The sequence below is a fragment of the Trachemys scripta genome, chromosome 1, assembly GCF_013100865.1.
Source record: "Trachemys scripta elegans isolate TJP31775 chromosome 1, CAS_Tse_1.0, whole genome shotgun sequence".
Lineage (NCBI taxonomy): Eukaryota > Metazoa > Chordata > Testudines > Emydidae > Trachemys > Trachemys scripta.
The window spans coordinates 302,387,849-302,408,043 of record NC_048298.1 but is presented as its reverse complement, the minus strand read 5'-3'; the positions used below and the strand labels follow the sequence as shown (position 1 = coordinate 302,408,043).

General features: G+C 39.5%; 1 protein-coding gene across 1 annotated transcript in view; it reads right to left on the bottom strand.

The window, feature by feature from the left end:
- Positions 1-649: 649 nt before the first annotated feature.
- Positions 650-20,195, bottom strand: part of USP12 (ubiquitin specific peptidase 12) — a 65,116-nt gene continuing 45,570 nt past the window's right edge. The window contains exons 5-9 of the mRNA XM_034758710.1: positions 18,452-18,528; positions 18,079-18,162; positions 6,961-7,158; positions 5,391-5,469; positions 650-1,033 (exon numbers count right to left, since the gene is read on the bottom strand). Coding sequence (XP_034614601.1) covers positions 932-1,033; positions 5,391-5,469; positions 6,961-7,158; positions 18,079-18,162; positions 18,452-18,528 — 540 coding nt within the window. The 3' untranslated portion in view covers positions 650-931. The remainder of the gene's footprint in view (positions 1,034-5,390; positions 5,470-6,960; positions 7,159-18,078; positions 18,163-18,451; positions 18,529-20,195) is intronic.

Genomic DNA, 20,195 nt, shown 5'->3' with positions numbered 1-20,195 from the left:
TTTATGCATTTTATTTAGAATTTGTTTTTCCTAAAAAAAAAAAAAAACCCACTTAAATGGAATAAGTAAATCTAATTCAAATTAATATATAAAATTATGTTCAAGATTGGTTATACTCAAAGACAATACATAGGACCCTAATAGTTATAGTAATTCATAAATAAAAATAAACTATTATTAATAACCCCATCTTTCTCCATAGGGAGATTAAAAGCCATAATTTTTACTGATTGTTCCCGACAGTATAGGTATATATTACTATAATGTAAGCTTCTTCAGAGAAGCAAAACATACTTGGCCTCCCTGACACTAGTTTATCTTTTCAGTTAATCTGTTACGTCAAGAAGGCAACTGTGTTGTCCCAAGTATATTTCTTGTTTATATATGAAAGAACCCAGGAAAAAACAAACAAACAAAAAAAACCCTGCCCACCATATTCTTTCAGAATTGAATACAGACAAATTACTGCACAAAGAATTCTGTCTTTTCAAATAAGAAATCAGTATAAAATACCAGATTTATATTGCTTCTATTGCACTGCCAGATTGTTGCAATTAGCCCTGAACCAAACCCCAATGAAATCAATCGGAGTCTTTCCATTGATTTTAAGGGCTCTGACTCAGGACTTTAAAAAAAAAAAAAATGTGTTAATTGTTGGAAGGTTGCTCCTGCAAGAGTGGCTGGTATCTCTCTTTTCTCCTAGCAGTTGTAGTAAAATTGTGTAGTCAGCATGATACCTGAGCAAATAAAATGAACTTGATATGAAGGGTTTAAAAAAAAAAAAAAAATCCAAACTTTGCTTTGTTGTGTGCAAACTGCGCTACTGTCCCTGGAGCTCCCTGCATTCCTTTTTTTAAATCAGTGCTTGCTCCATTCCAACATAGCCAGAGAAGAAACGAGGCATAAAATCTCTCTTCACCACAGTTCTCATTCAATCCCGAGACTGATAGAAGAGAATGTAACCAGACTCAGAGTTCTTTGAAATGTCTGATGTCAACCCATAGAATTCTTCAATAGCTTGTGCATCTATTTTCTACAGAAAACAAAATACAAACTAATTTTTAAAGGGAAAAAATATACTATGATAAATGTATATTCTATTAAATTACACTTTGTGAAACAGTGACAAAATATTTTGGTCTCATCTGTTAGTTACCTTTCTCCAGATAACCTAGGTTATAGAAGGGTTAGAAGGCTTTTAAGGTTTTGTTTTGTTTTTAAATTCCAAATCTTCTTTCCTCCACAGCAGCCCATCTTCTGTCTAATTTAAGTAACTTGAACATCTAATACTAATAAATGGACTAACCATGAATAAAACCTCTGATAGGTTCCCCGCACAGAAAGGTGATTTATAATGGTAATACCAAGATTTTTTTTCTGATGAGGGGCCAAAACTCAGCATGGGCTATGCACATATAAGAACTTAGAATCAGCACTGAACTTATAAGTAGGACTAATCAGAATGTAATAAATTAGACCAACTTAGACAGTGATGGGGGATGAGCATTAAGAGGAGAAAAGGTCAACTGGCTCTTTAAAAAATTATGAGCTATCAGGACCATAGACACTTAAATTGGATGAAGAGCCTCTAGTCTGTGATACAGAGCAGGATGCAAAGAGCTGCCAGATGCTACCGCCATCATGATGATTTTTGGGAAAACAACAGAAACTGAAGCCAAATTAAAGGCAATATGGCAAAAAGAACTCTTGATTCAGAAAAAGCCACAGATATATTTCATACATCAGGAATGTGGAAATAAACATTCTTTTCCTCAGATCAATTAGATATAATCTAATCTTTTGCCTCCACTGCTGTGATGACTAATTGGATCATTTCCATCTTGAAGCACCAAATAGAGCTACTTAAGATCAAGTACCAGCCAGACTTCTTTGGGAATGCAAGCGCCAGTAAATTCCTGAAAAACATTCTCGCTCAGGTTCTAGTGAGATATATACCTTGATGTTTGAGCTGTTGCAAGGCCTGTCCTAGCACCATCCACTTTACTAGTGGGCGAGTGAACCTTTAACTCTGTGGCGGTATCTTAAAATCCACTGAGTATCCTGTCAGGACAACTAAGACCACCCATCAATCATCTTTGAACCCCCCTTCCCCCCCCGCCCCCCCAAGGAAGACGTCTTCAGTAGCCTGATTGGTTCCGGCAACTGAAAGGGAAGACTGACCTCTTGGTATCTCAAGCAAAGTGCTCTTTTTCATTAAGCAGTTCTTGCATATTGTAGAGAAAAATATGTACTACTAATACACCTTATAGGTTCTAAATGAACTCAAGGAAGAGACTTGGGCATCACTGTGGGCAGTTCAATTAAGACCTCTATTGAGTGTAGCTATGGTTAAAGAAAAAACAGTCAAGATGATAGGGGGCATAAGGAGAAAAATGAAGTCATAAATCAACACAATGGCCTCATCTGAAATACTATATGCAATACTAGTTATACCGTCTCAAAAAAAGGATATTGCTAAATTAGAGGAAGTTCAGAAGGCTGACAAGAATTATTTAGGTGCACAAGAAAACTCCTATAAGAGAGAAAAGACTGGGACAGTTTACCTTAGAAAAGACAGGAGACAAAATAAGAGGAGACACGATGGAAGCATAAACAACATAAGAATGGCCATATTAGGTCAGACCAATGGTCCATCTAGCACAATGTCCTGTCTTCTGACAGTGGCCAATACCAGGTGCTCTGGAGGGAATGAACAGAACAGGCAATCATGAAGTGATTCATATCCTGTCATCCACTCCCAGCTTCTGGCAATCAGAGGCTAGGGACATCATCCCTGCCCATCCTGGCTAATAGCCATTGATGGCCCTATCTCCATGAACACATCTAATTCTCTTTTGAACCCCATTAGTTTTGGCCTTCACAACATCCCCTGGGAACAAGTTCCACAGGTTGTGTGAAAAAGTACTTCCTTTTGTCTATTTAAACCTGCTGTCTAATAATTTCACTGGACGACTCCTGGTTCTTGTGTTATGTGAAGGAGTAAACACTTCCTTATTCACTTTCTCCCACACCATTCACAATTTTATAGACCTTTATCACATTCCCCTTTTAGTAGTCTCTTTTCCAAGCTGAAATGTCCCAGTCTTTTTAATCGCTCCTCCACAGAAGCGGATTTCTATCCTTAATTTTTGTTGTGTGAATAGAATAGAGAACGGACATTAGAAGCTTCTGCTGTCTCTGCCTCACAACGCAAGAATAAGGGACTATCCAATGAAACTAAAAGGTGGCAAAGTCAAAACTGATGAAAGAAAATACTTTTTCCACCCATTTAATTAGAGCGTGGAACTCATTTACACAGGATGTTATTGAGGCCAAAGATTTAGCAGGATTTAAAGAATTTATATGGATAACAAGAATATCCAGAATTACTACAGTTAAAACTAACAAAAAGATTATTGGAAAGGACATAAAACCTCATACTTCAACAGTTAAACCAATCTCCAACTATTAGGGATTAGAATTAAACCTTCCGGAGGGACAAGTGACTCTATATCTGCTTACTATGGGATTTCTTGCATCTTTCTCTGAAGCATCTGGTGATGGCCACAGTCAAGGACAGGGTACTGGACTAGTTGGACCATGGCTCTGATTCAGTATGTCAACTCCTGTATCCCTAAAGGGCTTGGAGTAATGCTTGTCCAAAAAGTCTCTTGCCCTTAAAGAGAGTAGTAGTAAGCATCCATTTTATCTACCGCTCTACCTGCCATGTCTTTTGCCACAGGATTATCCAGTGACATTAATGACCAGAAGAGAGAAGCAGGATGACCATATCCAAAAAGGAATTGTAAAAGAAGTAGGAAAACAAGCAAAGATTCACACAGGCCTTTATCATCTTCCTGGAACACACTGATACTTCAGCAGCTGAGGGTTTGAAAACAAATGCCCAGGAACTTAGAGTACAATGCTATGGCAGAGTCAGCTGATGACATGCACATGGTTTTCAAGTCCTCGTTGCATCTCAAGTTGGACTCCAGTTTCCTGTCACACTACTATTTCTGGGACATTATGCTAGCCATTGGAAGGGCTTACTTCTTCACTGACAAGAAGAATGCTGTCAATATGCTTCCTAGCAGAATCAGTGCATTGCACTGGAAATTGTATTTCTTTTGAGAGTGCAGTGTCAGAATCTGACTTCTTCCATGATTCAATTTCCTTTGCGTTCCTTATGGAAAAGGAAACAGAAGGATTCACTTACGACTTAACATCTCTTCCTATGAGCCTTTTGATTCTAAGAATCACTCCACAGTAAATCCAAGACTGAAGACTCCACTTACACCAGTGTATTAAATTCTTGTGGCAAAAAAATTATGCTCTGGTACAGGGTTAGGGTTAGGAGTTTCTCTTTCTTTATATGAACTAGAGAGAGCCCTTTGGTGACATAACATTAGAGAGAGAAATGGTCCCAAAAGCTTCACAAGTTGTTTTCACACAGGGCTTGGGAAAGGGGAGAGCAGCATCCTTCAAAGAACTCTCTTCCAAAAGCCTCCAGTGAAGAAAGCTGTATGATCTCTACCATAAGTCAAGGTAGGGATTAGAGAAGACAGTGGGGAATCTGTCTCCTTAAAGAAAATTTGGACAAGCAGGCCCTACTACTACCAGGCACTAACAACCAGAGTAATGGAGTATAGATCAAGGAGTGTTAGGAGAAAAGAAAAACAAATAATGGAAGGATTGGCTGTCCCACCTGGCCTCGTCAAAGGTTTAGTTAAACAGACTCACTACAGAGGGATATATGACCATACTTTCCAATGTTATGTGACCTCCACTTTGGCCCTGGCATCTCTCATATGGGAAGAGTGGTTTTGTTTGAGAGAGTTTTCCCTCCCTGCCAGGAAAAGGTGAAGGTCATTGGTGGCAAAAGCAGAAAAAGATCTGCCATTAATCATCATGCTTGATTCAGAGTTGCAGAGTCTCAGGTACTTCTCTGAAAGACTCTAATCTACCCGTGAGGTTGAGAGATATTACAGAGAAGACTGTCATGAAGGATAGGCACGAAAACTTAGCAAATTTTTTGGGCAGAGTTACCTCTATCTAAGCTATGACTATTAGCTGTCTCCCTAGCACAGATTTTTCTTCTTTTGATAAAAAGCAGTTCCTCTGGAAATTGATCCAAAAATATATACATTTTGAACAAACAGCTCTACTTTCTCCTCCTCCAATAAATATTTAAACATGACTGTACTCAAAGAACAAGGACTGAATCTCTCTAGTTTAGGAGAGAAAGGAAATGTAGCTGAAGATATTTTTTATATTCAGAATATCAGCACACCATTCCTTTTAATCTTTAAGTGATCATAAATAAGGTGTTGGGATGGGGGGAGACTTTTGTTTAGAAGAAGTAAAAACACCAGAGTTACAGCAACACTTACCTCTACAATATCATCATCAAAGAGCAACCAAAAATCATGACTCTTCACTATTGCAATATAATGTCCTCGATTAGGGCCACTGTATTAAAAAAAAAAAATTTACATTATGCATGTCTATTTTATTAGAACGGGTTCCCTCACTCCCCCCCCGCCCCCAAACAAACATTTAGTAAAAATTAAGCTGATTATTTGTATTTCTATTTGTATATTCATTCCCCTTTATGTTACCAAGGACATTTACATGAAAACAAGGCATTAGTCATCATGATGCCAAATATTATACTAAACAGAGGATTAAAGGAGGAATAAGTAGGACAAGCAGTGACAACATAAGTGAGAGGCTGTTTCATGCGAAGGCTTTATTCACGGAACTAGGGACAAAAAAAATATAGAACATTTTTTTATTAAAAAAATGTGTGTGTGGGGGGGGGTTGAATAGAAAAAAAAAAATCAAACTTTCCACACCAAATTGGATTCTGGGTGAGACCAATACCAAGAAATGTCATGCCAAAAATGTAACTTTGAAGAATATTCTAAACCCATGACAATAGGGGGACTTGGAAGAGTTGTTCCATCAGTATTATTGATCTGTCTCTTATATATAATGCTGTCCCAAATTTTATGTGAGGCAACAGAAGGTCATGGACTTGACCAGCCAGGATGGACAGAGGTTCAACTCAAAATTTGTAACCTGAAGCACCCCAGCACAGCCAGGACTCAGTGAGGCACATCGAAACTCAAGCAGAGATGATTGTGTGTGCCTGTTCTCATAAGATAATTCTTTACCTCCTGAACAGACACAGCAGAAGACGTTAAAAAATGTCTTGCATCTCAATCGGTTAGGCTTGGAACTGAATTTGAACTATGAATACTCTAACAGTTTCCTTTCTCATTTGTCTATTGCAAATCATCTGTAAATCACACTGGCTCATGAGATGAAAGCTCTGGGGAAGGGGACATCTAGAGGTCATGAGTTGATGTTTGTAGACAAAAAGGTCCACCCAGGATTTTGTTACATTATTCTATCAGCAAAACAGCACACTCCCTCAGAGCCAGCTGGAAACTGGCAGGTCCTATTAACCACTTAAGCAGATTAATAAAGCAGGTGCAGCACTGCCTTGACTGAATAATGGCACCCCAACCTCCAACCACAGGAGGCAATCTTATGGTAGATGTGTGATCAGTGTTCCATTTGGGGCTCCTATGCTTGAAAAGTAAAATTAGAACACAAGTGCACAAACTTTAAAAATAGAATATACTTCTTAAACGTCCATCAACTCGCATAATACTATGATCTTGAAAGCTTTAGAAGCAGGGAGAAGAGACAAAATCAGCCTATTTAAAAAAAAAAACATACAAAATTGTTCCAGGAAAAATTCTGTTAAAATCTGAACGTATCTTTTGTTGAAGAACTTACTTAACAAAGGCAAATGCATTCTGCAATGTTTCCTTCTGTGCTACATAATTCCTTAAAACATTTTAGAGATTACTTAAATTAAGTGATATTGGATTTCTGTCAGAATGTTAATAATTTCATACAAGAACCCCAATGTGACAAATTTTTTATTACCTCCCACAATGAACTACTACAGCAACAAGGTCGTACATTCGGTCAGGATTGGTGGCATCTCCCGAAGTGTTAAAAAGTCTAAGCTCTAAAGGAAACACTACTCTATAAGAGAGTTTTGTATATCGATGTAGCTGATCCATGTATTTAAATCTCTTCAGATGGAGAGCTAGAATCATAGGCAGTTTTTTTACTTTCATCCTGAAACAACAAAATGAAATATATCATATCTCGGATTCCAAGATTTCAAAATGGTCAGAAAAAAAAAGAAGTCTTTTGAATACTATTAAAATACACTCAAGTATTAAAGATGCTCAGCTTGTTAGTTTCCTGAATTTTCTCTATTAAAACCACATGATCAGTGGTCTTTTCTTCACAGCATGTCTTAATGCTGCAATACGTAAACAATAAAACAAGTTATGGACAACTGCAGTAAGTTAAACATGGATATTAACCCTAAAAGAGAACTGCAAATGTGTGTGAAAAACAAGTTAAATAAAAGGTTATGTGCCCTATGCTCCAAATAACGTAAGTAAAGGGGACATGCAGCACAGAAGTGAATCTAAACACACTTCCCCATATCCTTCCTGTTTAGGTCCCTAACAGCAAAACCCAACTCTCACTTTTTTGTGATACTTCTACACACAGACCAATTTGTTTTAGAACTACTGTGGAATCCAATTGGAACACACAGTTATCCTTAAGGTAGAAGGAGTCAAGTCAAATGTTTTCATTTTAAAATGTGGCTTATTTAAAATATATTATGTAAAACTTAGTTTTATATCTTTATATCTGCAAGGGACACAAATGTCAATATACCACTATTTAACTGATATAACCCCACCCAAATAAGCCAACACTGTACTCCAGAGAGTGCCATGATAGCATGATCTGGCCGCTATTTTGGAGGACAAAAAACAAGGAAGCAGTAGATGAAAAATACAATCCTAGATTCACCAACGTGTTCAATACCCCCTTACCCTGTTTGAGCCATTCAGGCCAGAATCTCACAAATAATCTGCAAAAAGCAACAGAGGGTCCTGTGGCACCTTTGAGACTAACAGAGACTAATCTTCAGATGCAAGATGAAGAAGTGAGGTTCTTACCCATGAAAGCTTATGCTCCCAATACTTCTGTTAGTCTCAAATGTGCGACAGGACCCTCTGTTGCTTTTTACAGATTCAGACTAACACGGCTACCCCTCTGATAAATAATCTGCAGTGACTACAAATCTTTATCAGCTGACCAGAGAGAGCCTGGTGGCGAGCTAATATTTCTACTTAATGTACAGTAAATGTACTCACTTAACTTGCCTCATCCTCTCCCTCCCCACAAACATCCACTTGTCTATCTCATCAACTATATCTTGTCATAACCTATGCTATGAACTCGTTAAGGTAGGAATTGTCTTTTTATTGCTTATTAGTAGGGCTCCGTGTCTGTCACGGAGGTCGCACAAGTCACGGATTCCGTAACTTTCCACGACCTCTGTGACTTCTGCAGTGGCCAGTGTGGCTGACCCCGGGACCCCCCAAGCAGCTTGCCCCAGGGCCAGCTGCTCAGGAGACCCCAGGGACAGCCAGACCGGCCACTGTTGGAGCAGCTCCGCAGCCAGCCGCACCGGCTGCTACTGGAGTGGCCCCAGGGCCAGCCGCATTGGCCGCTGCTCAGGCAGTCCCAGGCTGCCGGCCCCGGGGACCACCTGAACAGCAGCTGGTGCAGCCGGCCCCGGGGACCACCTGAACAGCGGCGGGTGGGTAGCCCTGGGGGTGGCCGGAGCAGCCACTGATCAGCGGCCCCCGAGCAGTGGCTCCCTGCCCTGCAGCACCTCACCCCACCCCCGAGCAGTGTCTCCCTATCCCATGGCCCCCCAGCTAAGATTTAGTCTGGGGTATTTACAGTACAAGTCATGGACAGGCCATTCATTTTTGTTTATTGCCAGTGACCTGTCCACGACTTTTACTAAAAATACCTATGACTAAATCATAGCCTTACTTATTAGTATAGCACCAGCACAATGAGTTGCGACCCTCAATTGGTGCCTCTTGACATTACTGCAATACAGATAAATCAATGCTGTGAATAGAAATAAAAAACAAAAGCTACCCAGGACTACAAAAACAAGTCATTCATTGCCTGTATGAACTTTTAGTTCGTACTGACTTTGCTAGTGCTTTTTATGTAGCCTGTTGTAAAACTAGGCATATATGTACCCCTGGTTGAGAACCACTGCACCACAATACTAAATTCCTGTTGTGCTAGCACTTAATTTTTTTTTAAAGTACTGGAGAAACACGTAATGCTTTCTGCAACCCTACTCAGTGAACATTTTGAATTTGGCAAAAAAAATAAAAGGAAAAAGGTCTTAATCACCTCTAAGTCTCTGATGGTAAATCAGAACATTAACAGAACAAAGCTAAATAAAAAAAAAAAAAAAATGCATGAATAGTTTAGGAAAACACTCCAAAAGATGTAAATCAGAGTAAGTAGCGTCTCCAAACTTCCATCATCAATGGTATCCTCCCTCAAGTGGAACATTCTATACCAGCACCACAGCAACTAACATACCACTATGTAAAAGTTCAATTAATACAACACTACATAAAAGTACAACACAAGCTCAGTACAATAAAAATATCCTGCCTCCTCCTCTTGTGAAAAGACATGAAGGGTCTCAGCTCTCCCTAAAATTCAGCCAATCGCAAAATTCAGCGCATGGATCAAAAATGAATTGTGTAATTTCAAACAACCTCAAAAGTTAATCTAGGGCAAAGATATGGAGAGTGGTGACTGTTGACGCTGACTTGATCTTGGAGGGTTCATAGTCTTTGGGCTTTGATTCCTTTGGTAAGCATGTTTAATGGAAATTATGAAAGCTGTAACAGCAAGTAGGAGAGCACACATAATTGGGTTATTAAGCTGAAATCTAGTAGGCCCAAGAAATAATCCCAGGTATTAAATTCTGCACACTCATTCTGAAAAAAGAGACAAATATCCACAAGTGGACAGCACACAACAGTTGTGTAAGAATGGAGTTTGAGGGGAGGCTTTAGTGATCTAGCTACTATGCAATAACTAGGTGGTTAAAATAAGTTTATGTATAGGAATGATTAAGAACTGTGTGATGCAGTTAAGTAGTAGTAATAATTAGGGGCTTGGCTAGGGACACCCAAAAGGCCACATATGGATAATAGACTGGTATCAATCTTGTTATGGTCACAGAAGGTGGCCAATGTGGTTAGATATCCAACAGGTTACAAAAAGTGGGGTATAAAAGGCTCTGGTTCTGTGTTCCCTCTAAGCTGCGCGCTTGCATGGCCGCCCAGGAGCTGTTATGCTTAAATAAAGCACACGAGATTTTTTTTATAGGGGAGAAGGCAACATGCCGCATTTATTGAGAATACAGCAGTTAGCATATGCTTTTTAGTTACACACACACGATGCACAGTTTTGCCAGTTGATGTTTATACACCTCTACCTTGATATAACGCGGCCTGATATAACATGAATTCGGATATAACGCAGTAAAGCAGTGCTCCGGGGGGGCGGGGCTGCGCACTCCGGCGGATCAAAGCAAGTTCGATATAACGCGGTTTCACCTATAACCCGGTAAGATTTTTTGGCTCCCGAGGACAGCGTTATATTGGGGTAGAGGTGTAGTTACCAATTTAGAGTTTGGATCAATCTAGTGGCCAGCCAGATTGGCCACAGAGGGAGCTGGGCTTTGTGGATTGTGATTTGATGCTTTTGGAATAGTGGCAAGATGAACCCAAAGTTCCTTGACAAAGCACTTTGTCTTTATAGGGTTTTTTTGGATTTTGCTGTGTTAGTTTATGCCCAGTTACTTTTTAATTGGTGTTATTTTTTGATGTAAACATTTTAAAACACCTTTGAGAGGGTTATTTTGTTTTGGATTTGATTTAATTAATTGTTTTTAGGGGTGCTAGCCTTTGCCTTAGGGTTATTAATTTGCCCCTTTTGAATTATGGATGCATGTTAATGGTTTTTTGGCATTAATAAGTTTTGATAAGTGTTTTATTTTATCTTATTTTATTGACCATTTGGTTACTAACGGCCTCTACATTTTATTTTTTTTGATGCATGCATTTTTTATTTATACAGTTTTTTATAGAGACCTTTGAGAATACAAACAGCGGTATTTTATATTGAGCAAAAAGACATCGTAAATTAAACCTTGCAAAGTTTTATAACCAAAACAATTTACATTGAGGCCCAGGTATTTAACATTTTTTTAATTTACTTAACATAGACACAATACAGGATTCTGTCTTTTACTAACTAAACCTCAAAACAAAGAACTAAAAGGGCCCAATTTGTAATGCATATAGGAAACAGAATCCCATAGTCCCAGAGGGTTATTTCTTTTTGCTATTTAAAAAGGGTGGCTGGCAGGATGAAATCAAATTATACATTAATTTTTATATTACAATTATAAAATTCTGCTCCTACAGAGTGACTCAAGTGCCGTGCACGTGATTAGCAGAGCTGCACACGGCGGCATGTGTTCAGGTGCCCCTCCCTCTGCTGCTCTGCAGCCATGTTGCACCTGCCCTCTGCCTTGGAGCCTCTGGCCAGCTGCTCCAGGGATCTTCCTGCTCCTGGGATCTTCCTGTGCAGAGTGGCGGGGGAGAGGAGCGCTGATGTCAGGGTGTCCCCCTAACCCCGCTTCCCCTCTGCCATGTACCCCATCTCTGCAGAGCGGGGGAGAGGGGACAGGGCTCAGGAGCAGGAGAGCTCAGCTGCTGCGGTCTGAGCCTTCTGGTGTGAATGCCTTAAAGAGACAGCACATGGTCTCTCAGACTGCCCCAGTAGCCAGCACACTCACTCTCTCTCTGTGAGTGTGTGTGTGTGTGTGTGTCTCTCTCATACATACACACACACACACACACACACAGTCTCTTTCACACTCACCTCCCAACACATACTCGTGTTGTTACTTCTTGGTACTGCAACGCACATATAGTCTCTTTAGTTTTATTTTTTCAAAGTTGCCTGACTGGTCTATGCATTTCATAATTTTATTTCTCTCTTATGCTTAAATTTAATTCTTTGAGTCGTGAGTTCTAAAATGCCTAACCTGTCCTGGCTGGTGTAATTATCCCTATGGTAACTTTTAAAAAATATATATCTAGATTTTTTGTTTCCACTGATGGCGCACATCTGCACATTACCTTTATATTGGTCCATAACAAAATTCATTCTGCACATAGATGGAAAAAATTAGAGCGAACATTGCTCTGGTTCTCTATTTTTGGTTTCACTGGCTCCTCAAGATGCCTAAATCAGAATCCCTTCTGATGGGCTCCACTTACTATTCCTTCTTTCTTTGTTTCCAATGGTCTCTATAAAGTTGCAAGTACGCACATTGTATTGGCCTTATATTTATGTATAATGATTTTTCTATTATTTCAATTATAGCTGTCTGTATTAACTACAGCTAAAGTTTCTTTTTAGTAGCTGCCTGAAAAAGAATCTGTGACAAATGCATGTTGCACCCCAAGAAATAATCTTATAATTAAGGCTCAAAGAGTTTTTAGACGTACAGATCAGGGTGTACGTTTAGCACTTTTACCAAGTCCATATCAAATTCAGGAAATAAAATTAAAAATTCAGTCTTAATTTTGTTAGCTCTGTCTTCTTCAAATTTAGAACCATTCAGCATCCTCTCACACTTCTGCTTTCCTAATCTCCATAAAATTACAAGTGTCCTATATGGAAAGACAAGAAACCAAATAGTTACTTGACCTCCATATTCTCCTCTTAACTTGGCCAGATATTGGACCACTTCAGGAATATCCAAACTCTCAGTTGTCTTAACTTAAACAAGTGCTCTTTTCTTATCTTAATCTTGTTCAGATACAGTTAAGACAGATCGCCACACATAGTATCTTGAACACAAACTTCTCCAAAGATCTTGCTGTCTTAAGTATTCTATTCCTTACCGAAAAATGCACAAGTAATTAGGGTAGTTCTTGAGACTGCTTTTAAGGATAATTTCTGTGGATGCAATCTTCTGACAACTAAAATATATACAGGACACACAAAACCAGATAGATAAGGTATCCACAAACTTTCTTTGCAAGGAAAAATATCAGTTCACCCAAATCAAGCTTCTTTGAGAAAATAAATACTATGAAAGCTCATAATTTTAGCTTTCATTTTTTACTGTGTCCATCTCTTCAAGTAGTATACAGGGCTAACCCAATAAACCACACTTTAAAACAATCAAAACTTAATTTTTGTGATAAACGGATGTGCCCACTTTTCAGAAACCCCTCACCAATCTTGACAGCAGTCTCTCTAGCACTCTATCTCATCTTTATCAGTAGTTATGCTTGATGTTGAAACTCATCCCAGATAAAAGGGAAGTGACACTGGTTGGTTGGGGGTGGGAGATATGGCAGATATGGCAAGAATATCACCAGTCCCCATAACTGAGGTATGTATCTGCATTTGTTGACTGGGTTCATTAATGTGGGGATCTCATTAGGACTCTCAGCTACTAGTAGAGAAACAGATAGCAATTATACCTAGGTCAACTCTTTTATTCATCTAAACAGCCAGGAGGTTGCAACGTTACTTTCAGATGTGGGCCTTGCAGTGGACTGTCACTTTGAGATTAGATTATGGCGCTACCTCTTAAAATGGCAGCAGGTGTAGAATTTGGTGGTCTTTTTATTAAGCAGTATTTCTTTTAGGAAGTGCATTAAAACAGTACTTGATTATCTACACTGGCCATTAGTTTTCATGTTGATTTTAAGGTGTTGGCTTTGACCTATAAAGCCCTAAGTGACCTGGGTGCTTACCTATCTAAGAGACTATCTCTGTATATGTGACAGGAAAGGTGCCAGCTACAGCTTGTTTGTCATAAGAGATGGGTGGCGGGGGGCTGCCATTAGCATCACAGGTCTTTGAAACTTTTCTCCACCTTTGGTCTATGACAGTTTGAGCTTATTAACCTTTCAGGCATTGTGCAAGGCTGACATTTTCACCTTGACCTGTAAGGAGATAGGAAATGGGCAAAGTTGGGAAAAGAGAGAGGACTCTGGTGATGATTTTTTGGGTGGGACTTACTAGATTTTTGTTATATTTACATTATTGCTTGATAATGGTGTGATTGCTGGAGTCCATTTTAAAATTCATAATAAACTGTAAAAGGTACTCAGAGCTTGGAATCAGTGCTCTTTTATTTAGCGTACCTATTGTGAACATTATGGTGAAATCCTTTTTCATGAGTTTTATTTTTTGGATGACTAAACTTATGGAGTTTTGAAAAATAAACAATTTTATCATAATTTTGTTTATACTGTATCCACTTCTGCATCTCTCCACTTTTTCTAACCCCCACTACTACTAGAAAGAATATTGAGTGTCTTTGTCTGTGCATTATTCTCGTTCTACTTATTCTTCATTTGAAGTCACTGTGAAATTAATCGGTTTCTGTGATAATTTTAATATCACAGAGAAGATATCTTTCTGAAAACCTTTCACCCGAGAATCTCAGCACCCGCTAAATAAACATCAGTAAGTATTAGTGAACTTCAGGAATGAGTTTAAGAGACTTGCCCAAAATGACGTTAGAGCTATGGTATAATCAGAAACAGCACCTTAGACCATGTCTACACTACAAACTTTTGTTGATTTAAGTTATGTTGGCATAAAGCTACTGTAGTTAGCATATTGCTTGTGCGCACTCATACTTTTCCTCTTGTGTGGGCAGTGCGCATACTCATCAGGAACACTTGTATCAATGCACAGTGCAGTGCACCATGGGCAAATACCCCAGTGTACAACCCTTCACCATCAGGCACACTGCCTTTTGGAAATTTTGCCAATGCATGGTGGGGCAGAAACAATTTGTGCACGGCTAAGTGGCAGCAAGGGGTCAACAGTCCCAGCACAACTATCTCTATCCCATAATGTCATCAGTCTGCTGTCATTTTCGCACCTTTTTTTCAAAATCCCACAAACATATGTGCTCTTCCTCGCTGTCCATCATCTCTGACAGAAGTATGGAGTTTGCACAGTTCTGCACTATTTTCATAAGCATTGCAAGCATAGGGCACAGAATCCTGCAGTAATTGTAGAGCTGCAAGAAGAACCAAAACAGTGGGGAACATGATTTCTTGGAGGACAGACTGCTTCGGGATGAAACGAGAACCAATTCAAGGTTGTTGGTGGCATTCACAGAGCAGCTGCTGGTGGGGGAACACCGCTTCCTGTGCCTGAGAAATGGGTACTGACTGGAGGAATCGCATCATAATGCAGGCTTGGATGATGAGCAATGGCTGCAGAACTTTCAGATGCACAAAGCCACATTCCTGGATTTGTGTGTTAAGCTCACCCCAGCCTTCCAGCACACAAACACCAAAATGAGAGCTGCACTGACTGGCAAAGCACGTGTTGATTGCATTGTGGAAACTTGTGATGCCAAATTGCTACCAGTCAGTTGGAAATCAAAGTGGCGTTGGAAAAATCCACTGCGGATGTTGTTGTCATGCAAGTGTACAGGGCCATTAATGGTCTCCTGCTACGCAGGACTGTTACTCTTGGCAATGTGCAAGACATAGTGGATGGATTTGCAGCAATGGAGAACCAAACTACAGTAGAGTGATAGACAGCACATATATCCCTATTTTGGCACCAGACCACCTTGCTACAGAATACATCAACAGAAAGGGCTACTTTTCTGTGGTTATGCAAGCACTGGTGAATCACCAGGGACACTTCACTAACATCAGTGTTGTGGTGCACGACACCCGCGTCTTCATGTAGGAACTTCTTTCCTGACAGGAAGATTATAATTGAGAATCTTAAAATGTCAATAGTGATCCCACATGCAGCCTAGTTGTAGCCGTGACAGTCCCAGGATATTAGAGAGATAAGGTGAGTGAGGTAATATCTTTATTGGGCCAACTTCTATTGGTGAGAGAGAGAGACAAGCTTTCGATAGCGATCCTGGGCAACCCAGCATACCTGTTGCTCTCCTGGCTCATGAAGCTGTACACTGGCCACGTCGACCAGGAGAGATTCAATTACCGGTTCAGCAGGTGCAGAATGACAGTTGAATGTGCTTTTGGTAGACAGAAGGGACGTTGCCATTGTTTACTCACAAAATTAAGCTTCAGTGAGAAAAATATCCCAATGGTTATAGTTTCCTGCTGTATCCTGCATAATATCTGTGAAGCAAAGGGAGAAAAGTTTCCACTGGAGTGGAGGGAAGAGGTGGGCAGCTGGTCTCCTGAGTTTGAACAGCCAGAGAGAAGGGCTATTAAAACAACTGAACGTGGAGCTAGATGTGAAAAATCATGGGCTTCAAACTCGGGCCAACATGTCCCTAGGTAGTGCCAAGGTGACGACCAACATCCAGAAGCTCACCTGGTTAATCAGGAGAGGGTCCAGCAAAGGGTTAGCTTGCAGAGGGCCCTGCCCCCAAAACTCCCAACTGGGGAAACATCCAGCCCCCTGTCTGGTTGAAGGGTTCTATATAAACCAGGAAGTAACAACAGGAAGTTGTCTGAGCAACTAGCTGACTGGCTACTACTACTACTGACCCCTCTTCCCTACCTGACTCCTGAGTCCTGCATTCCTGCTTGTTCCTGGTTTCTGTCCTCCTATCCCAGACTCCTGTCTACTTCCAGTTCCTGCTGTCCTGCCCTACACGCCAGGTCCCTGCTCCTCCACCTTACCTCTGATTCTGTCTCCAGCTCTGACCTCTGGCTTGCCACCTGACACCATCTCTGACTCTGAACTTTGGTTTGGTACCTGACATTATCTTTGGTTTTGACCCTTGGCTTCAGCCAATGGGTCTGAGTCTGGGTCTGACCACTAGGCCTGACTGTCCATGCCCTGTTCATTGCACTATACAGCTTAGGGAAGCTTTGAAAAAATCACTGTAATAGTGAGCCACAGTAATGCATTTTGTTGTTCTGTGCTCCTGCTGTTTTGTGGCCTATTAAGAATTATATGGTGCTTGATGTACATGTATGAATATAACACTATCAATGCATCTATTAATTTTGTTTGAGAGTGATCCTGTGAGTTGTGTCACACTGTGCAGTAACACGTAATTGGTTGCTTTCACAACTAATAAGCCCTCGCCAGCATATGTGAACTAATACAGATGAGTTATGTTTCACATAATGGAATTTTATTCTGAAAAAAAAAATTCAGTGCATAAATAAATAAATAAAATAAAATAAAACCTGTGCAAGAGAAACTAATAAAAAGCATTCTGAACATCTTTCCCAGACCTGATGAAGAGCTCTGTGTTGCTCAAAAGCTTGTCTCTTTCACCAACATAAGTTGGTCCAATACACATTACCTCACCTGCAGGGGGCTGGTTGTCTCCCTAATAAAAAACAAATCATTTTCAGTAAAAATGTTCTTAAAAGGTGAAAGAAAAATATTACAATGTTAGGCAAAGGGCAAGAATTTTTTCTAAACAGAAAATATTTCAGTCTTCCAAGAAACTTTGTGCTGCTTTTTGGAAGGACTGTGTCAGGTAGTAGTTTAATATAATTTAAATTTATAAGAAAAGAGAAAAAAGTAAAAATGGTGATATTATTACAAGATTAATTCTGATTGAATCAAAGAAAAATACAGGGTTGTCAACTATTGCTATGAATCTCTCATGACAGATGTTAAGAGCTATACGGTTAATCTGAATTATTCTGTGTATGCTACCTCTACTAAGTAATGCCATTAATGTTTTTGATCTTACCATCTTTTCGCAACTTAATATTATAGCTAAGAAAAATATATACAAGTTTAAAAAGTCATGCAAAATGTATGATTGTCCCTGTTTTACAGCTTGATTTTCACCCATCGTTTCTAGTTTGTTTTGTTCCTAAAAGACGAGCTGTAATCTTTCCTTGAAATAAATCAAGATGATCAAGAGCCCAAACCAAACACTTATGCATATAAGTAGCATTACTCATCTGAATATTTCCATTGAACTCAAAGTAAGTGGAGTACAACTCAGTAAGTTATTCATGATAAGCATCCACAGAATCAGAGAGGGAAATTTTTTTTTTTTTTTTGAAAAAATCATTAACAAGTTTCAAAAATGGAAATACATATTTTCTAAGTACACTATACCTTTTATGTGCTTCCTGTTTACTGCGACATTCTTCACAGTAATATTTGTATTCACTGCACAGAGTTTCTGTATTGCTGAACCCCCTGAATATAACAGAAAGGAAAATGCAAGATATAGAAACTACTTCTTGATTTTGAAATATATACTGATTTTTAAACAAAATAAAAATCATACTGTTTTACATCATGAGTTTACATGGTCATTTTAAATGAACAGGGACAATAAGCATGTAAAATTAACATTTGTGCTCAAATTAACCTGAGCTATTTTGCTTTACTACTTCCATTTTCATCTTCATCAATTTATTATTAGTTAACATGGTGACAGATTAAAGACTCAAATAAATATATAAGCATTTGTTTGTGCATGTACCTTAAGCAGTGAGTAATTGATGTATTTTGCTCTACATCAACAGAAAGGTCTAAAAAATCTTCATCTTTGCTGCTTATCTGCAGGGACAAAAAAGACAATTATTAAAATAAATCTACAATAAACTATAACCAAAATTGGTTGTAGTGATTAACCTCACCATTACTGACAATTTCCATTGCTAGATACTAGATCTTATCCTTGAACGAGAAGAAAAAAGGATGCATTCACCTCAATCTTTCTGATTTAAGTACACCTCTACCCCGATATAACGCGGTCCTCAGGAGCCAAAAAATCTTACCGTGTTATAGGTGAAACCGCGTTATATCAAACTTGCTTTGATCTGCCGGAATGCGCAGTCCCACCCCCCAGAGCACTGCTTTACTGCGTTATATCCGAATTCGTGTTATATCGGGTCGCATTATATCGGGGTAGAGGTGTACATACTTAAGTCCTTTTGAAATCTAAGGTGTGGTAGACTTTTCCCTTTCTGATTTAGGATCAGGACAGAAGCTTGGAAAGTGGTACCCTGGTTAGGGGAAAGGAAGACAGGGATTTTGGCAAAAACTAAGATAAGTGTTGAAGATCATCTTGTCACTAGGGAATAGCAAATATGGAGGACTAAGGTGAAGTACAAGAATTCTAATTTTCTTGGCCAACCTGATTGCTATCCGGAACTAATGTCAGAAGGCAGAACCACAAATCTATCAAATGGAAAATCTTGAAGGGCGGTTTGCACAACCCTAAGGGGATTAAGTACAGTTGCCCTAGAATCAATGAGGGTCTATCTGAAAGGCAGAGGAAAGATTCCACTGTACACCACCTCTGCAAGACTGCTGAAGATTCTGAAGTACAGAGCCTTTAATGTAAAAGGGTCTTCAATGGAAAATCTTCTGTAGAAAATCTAATATGGGGGCGATTCTGATTCTTTTTCTAAAAAAAAAGGCTTATCCTGTACCATGTGGAAAGTGCCACCTTCACCTCATTGTACCTCGTTCATTTTCTCTTTTTTGTGGGTGCAGCATGGTAAATAAGGAAGTGCTATTTACTCTCTCATATAACACAGGAACTAGGGGAAATTAATTGGCAGCAGGTTTAAAACAAACAAAAGGAAGTATTCCTTCACACAACTCACAGTCAATCTGTGTAACTCTTTGCCAGAGGATATTGTGAAGGCCAAGACTAACAGGGTTCAAAAAAAGAACAAGATAAATTCATAGAGGATAGGTTCATCAATGACTATTAGCCAGAATGGGCAGGGATGGTGTCTTTAGCCTCTGTTTGCCAGAAGCTAGGAATGAGCGTCGGGGAATGGGTCACTTGATGATTACCTGTTCTGTTCATTCCCTCTGGTGCACCTGGCATTGGCCACTGTCGTAAGACAGGATACTGGGCTAGATGGACCTTTTGTCTGACCCAGTATGGCCATTCTTATGGTCAGGGCATCCGGAGATGCTTTACCACTTCAGGAGTGCCCTGTTGTGGACCAATTCAAAAAGATTTAATACACTTGGGTTCTAGGCATTACTGGGCCCAAGATGGTGTCAGCATGAGAGCAGAGGGATTTATACCCCTTGGGAAAGCATCAGCAGGTCTAGGCAACACCTTCCCTTGGCCAGTCTGGGGAAATTAGGATTAAAGGAGTCACAGGATGACTAGTGCTGTTTAAGACACTTAACTGCCTATCATGCTGACCAATACTGTTTTGCTGTTTTCTTGTACTCCCAGATCTATCTGTCTGTATTCA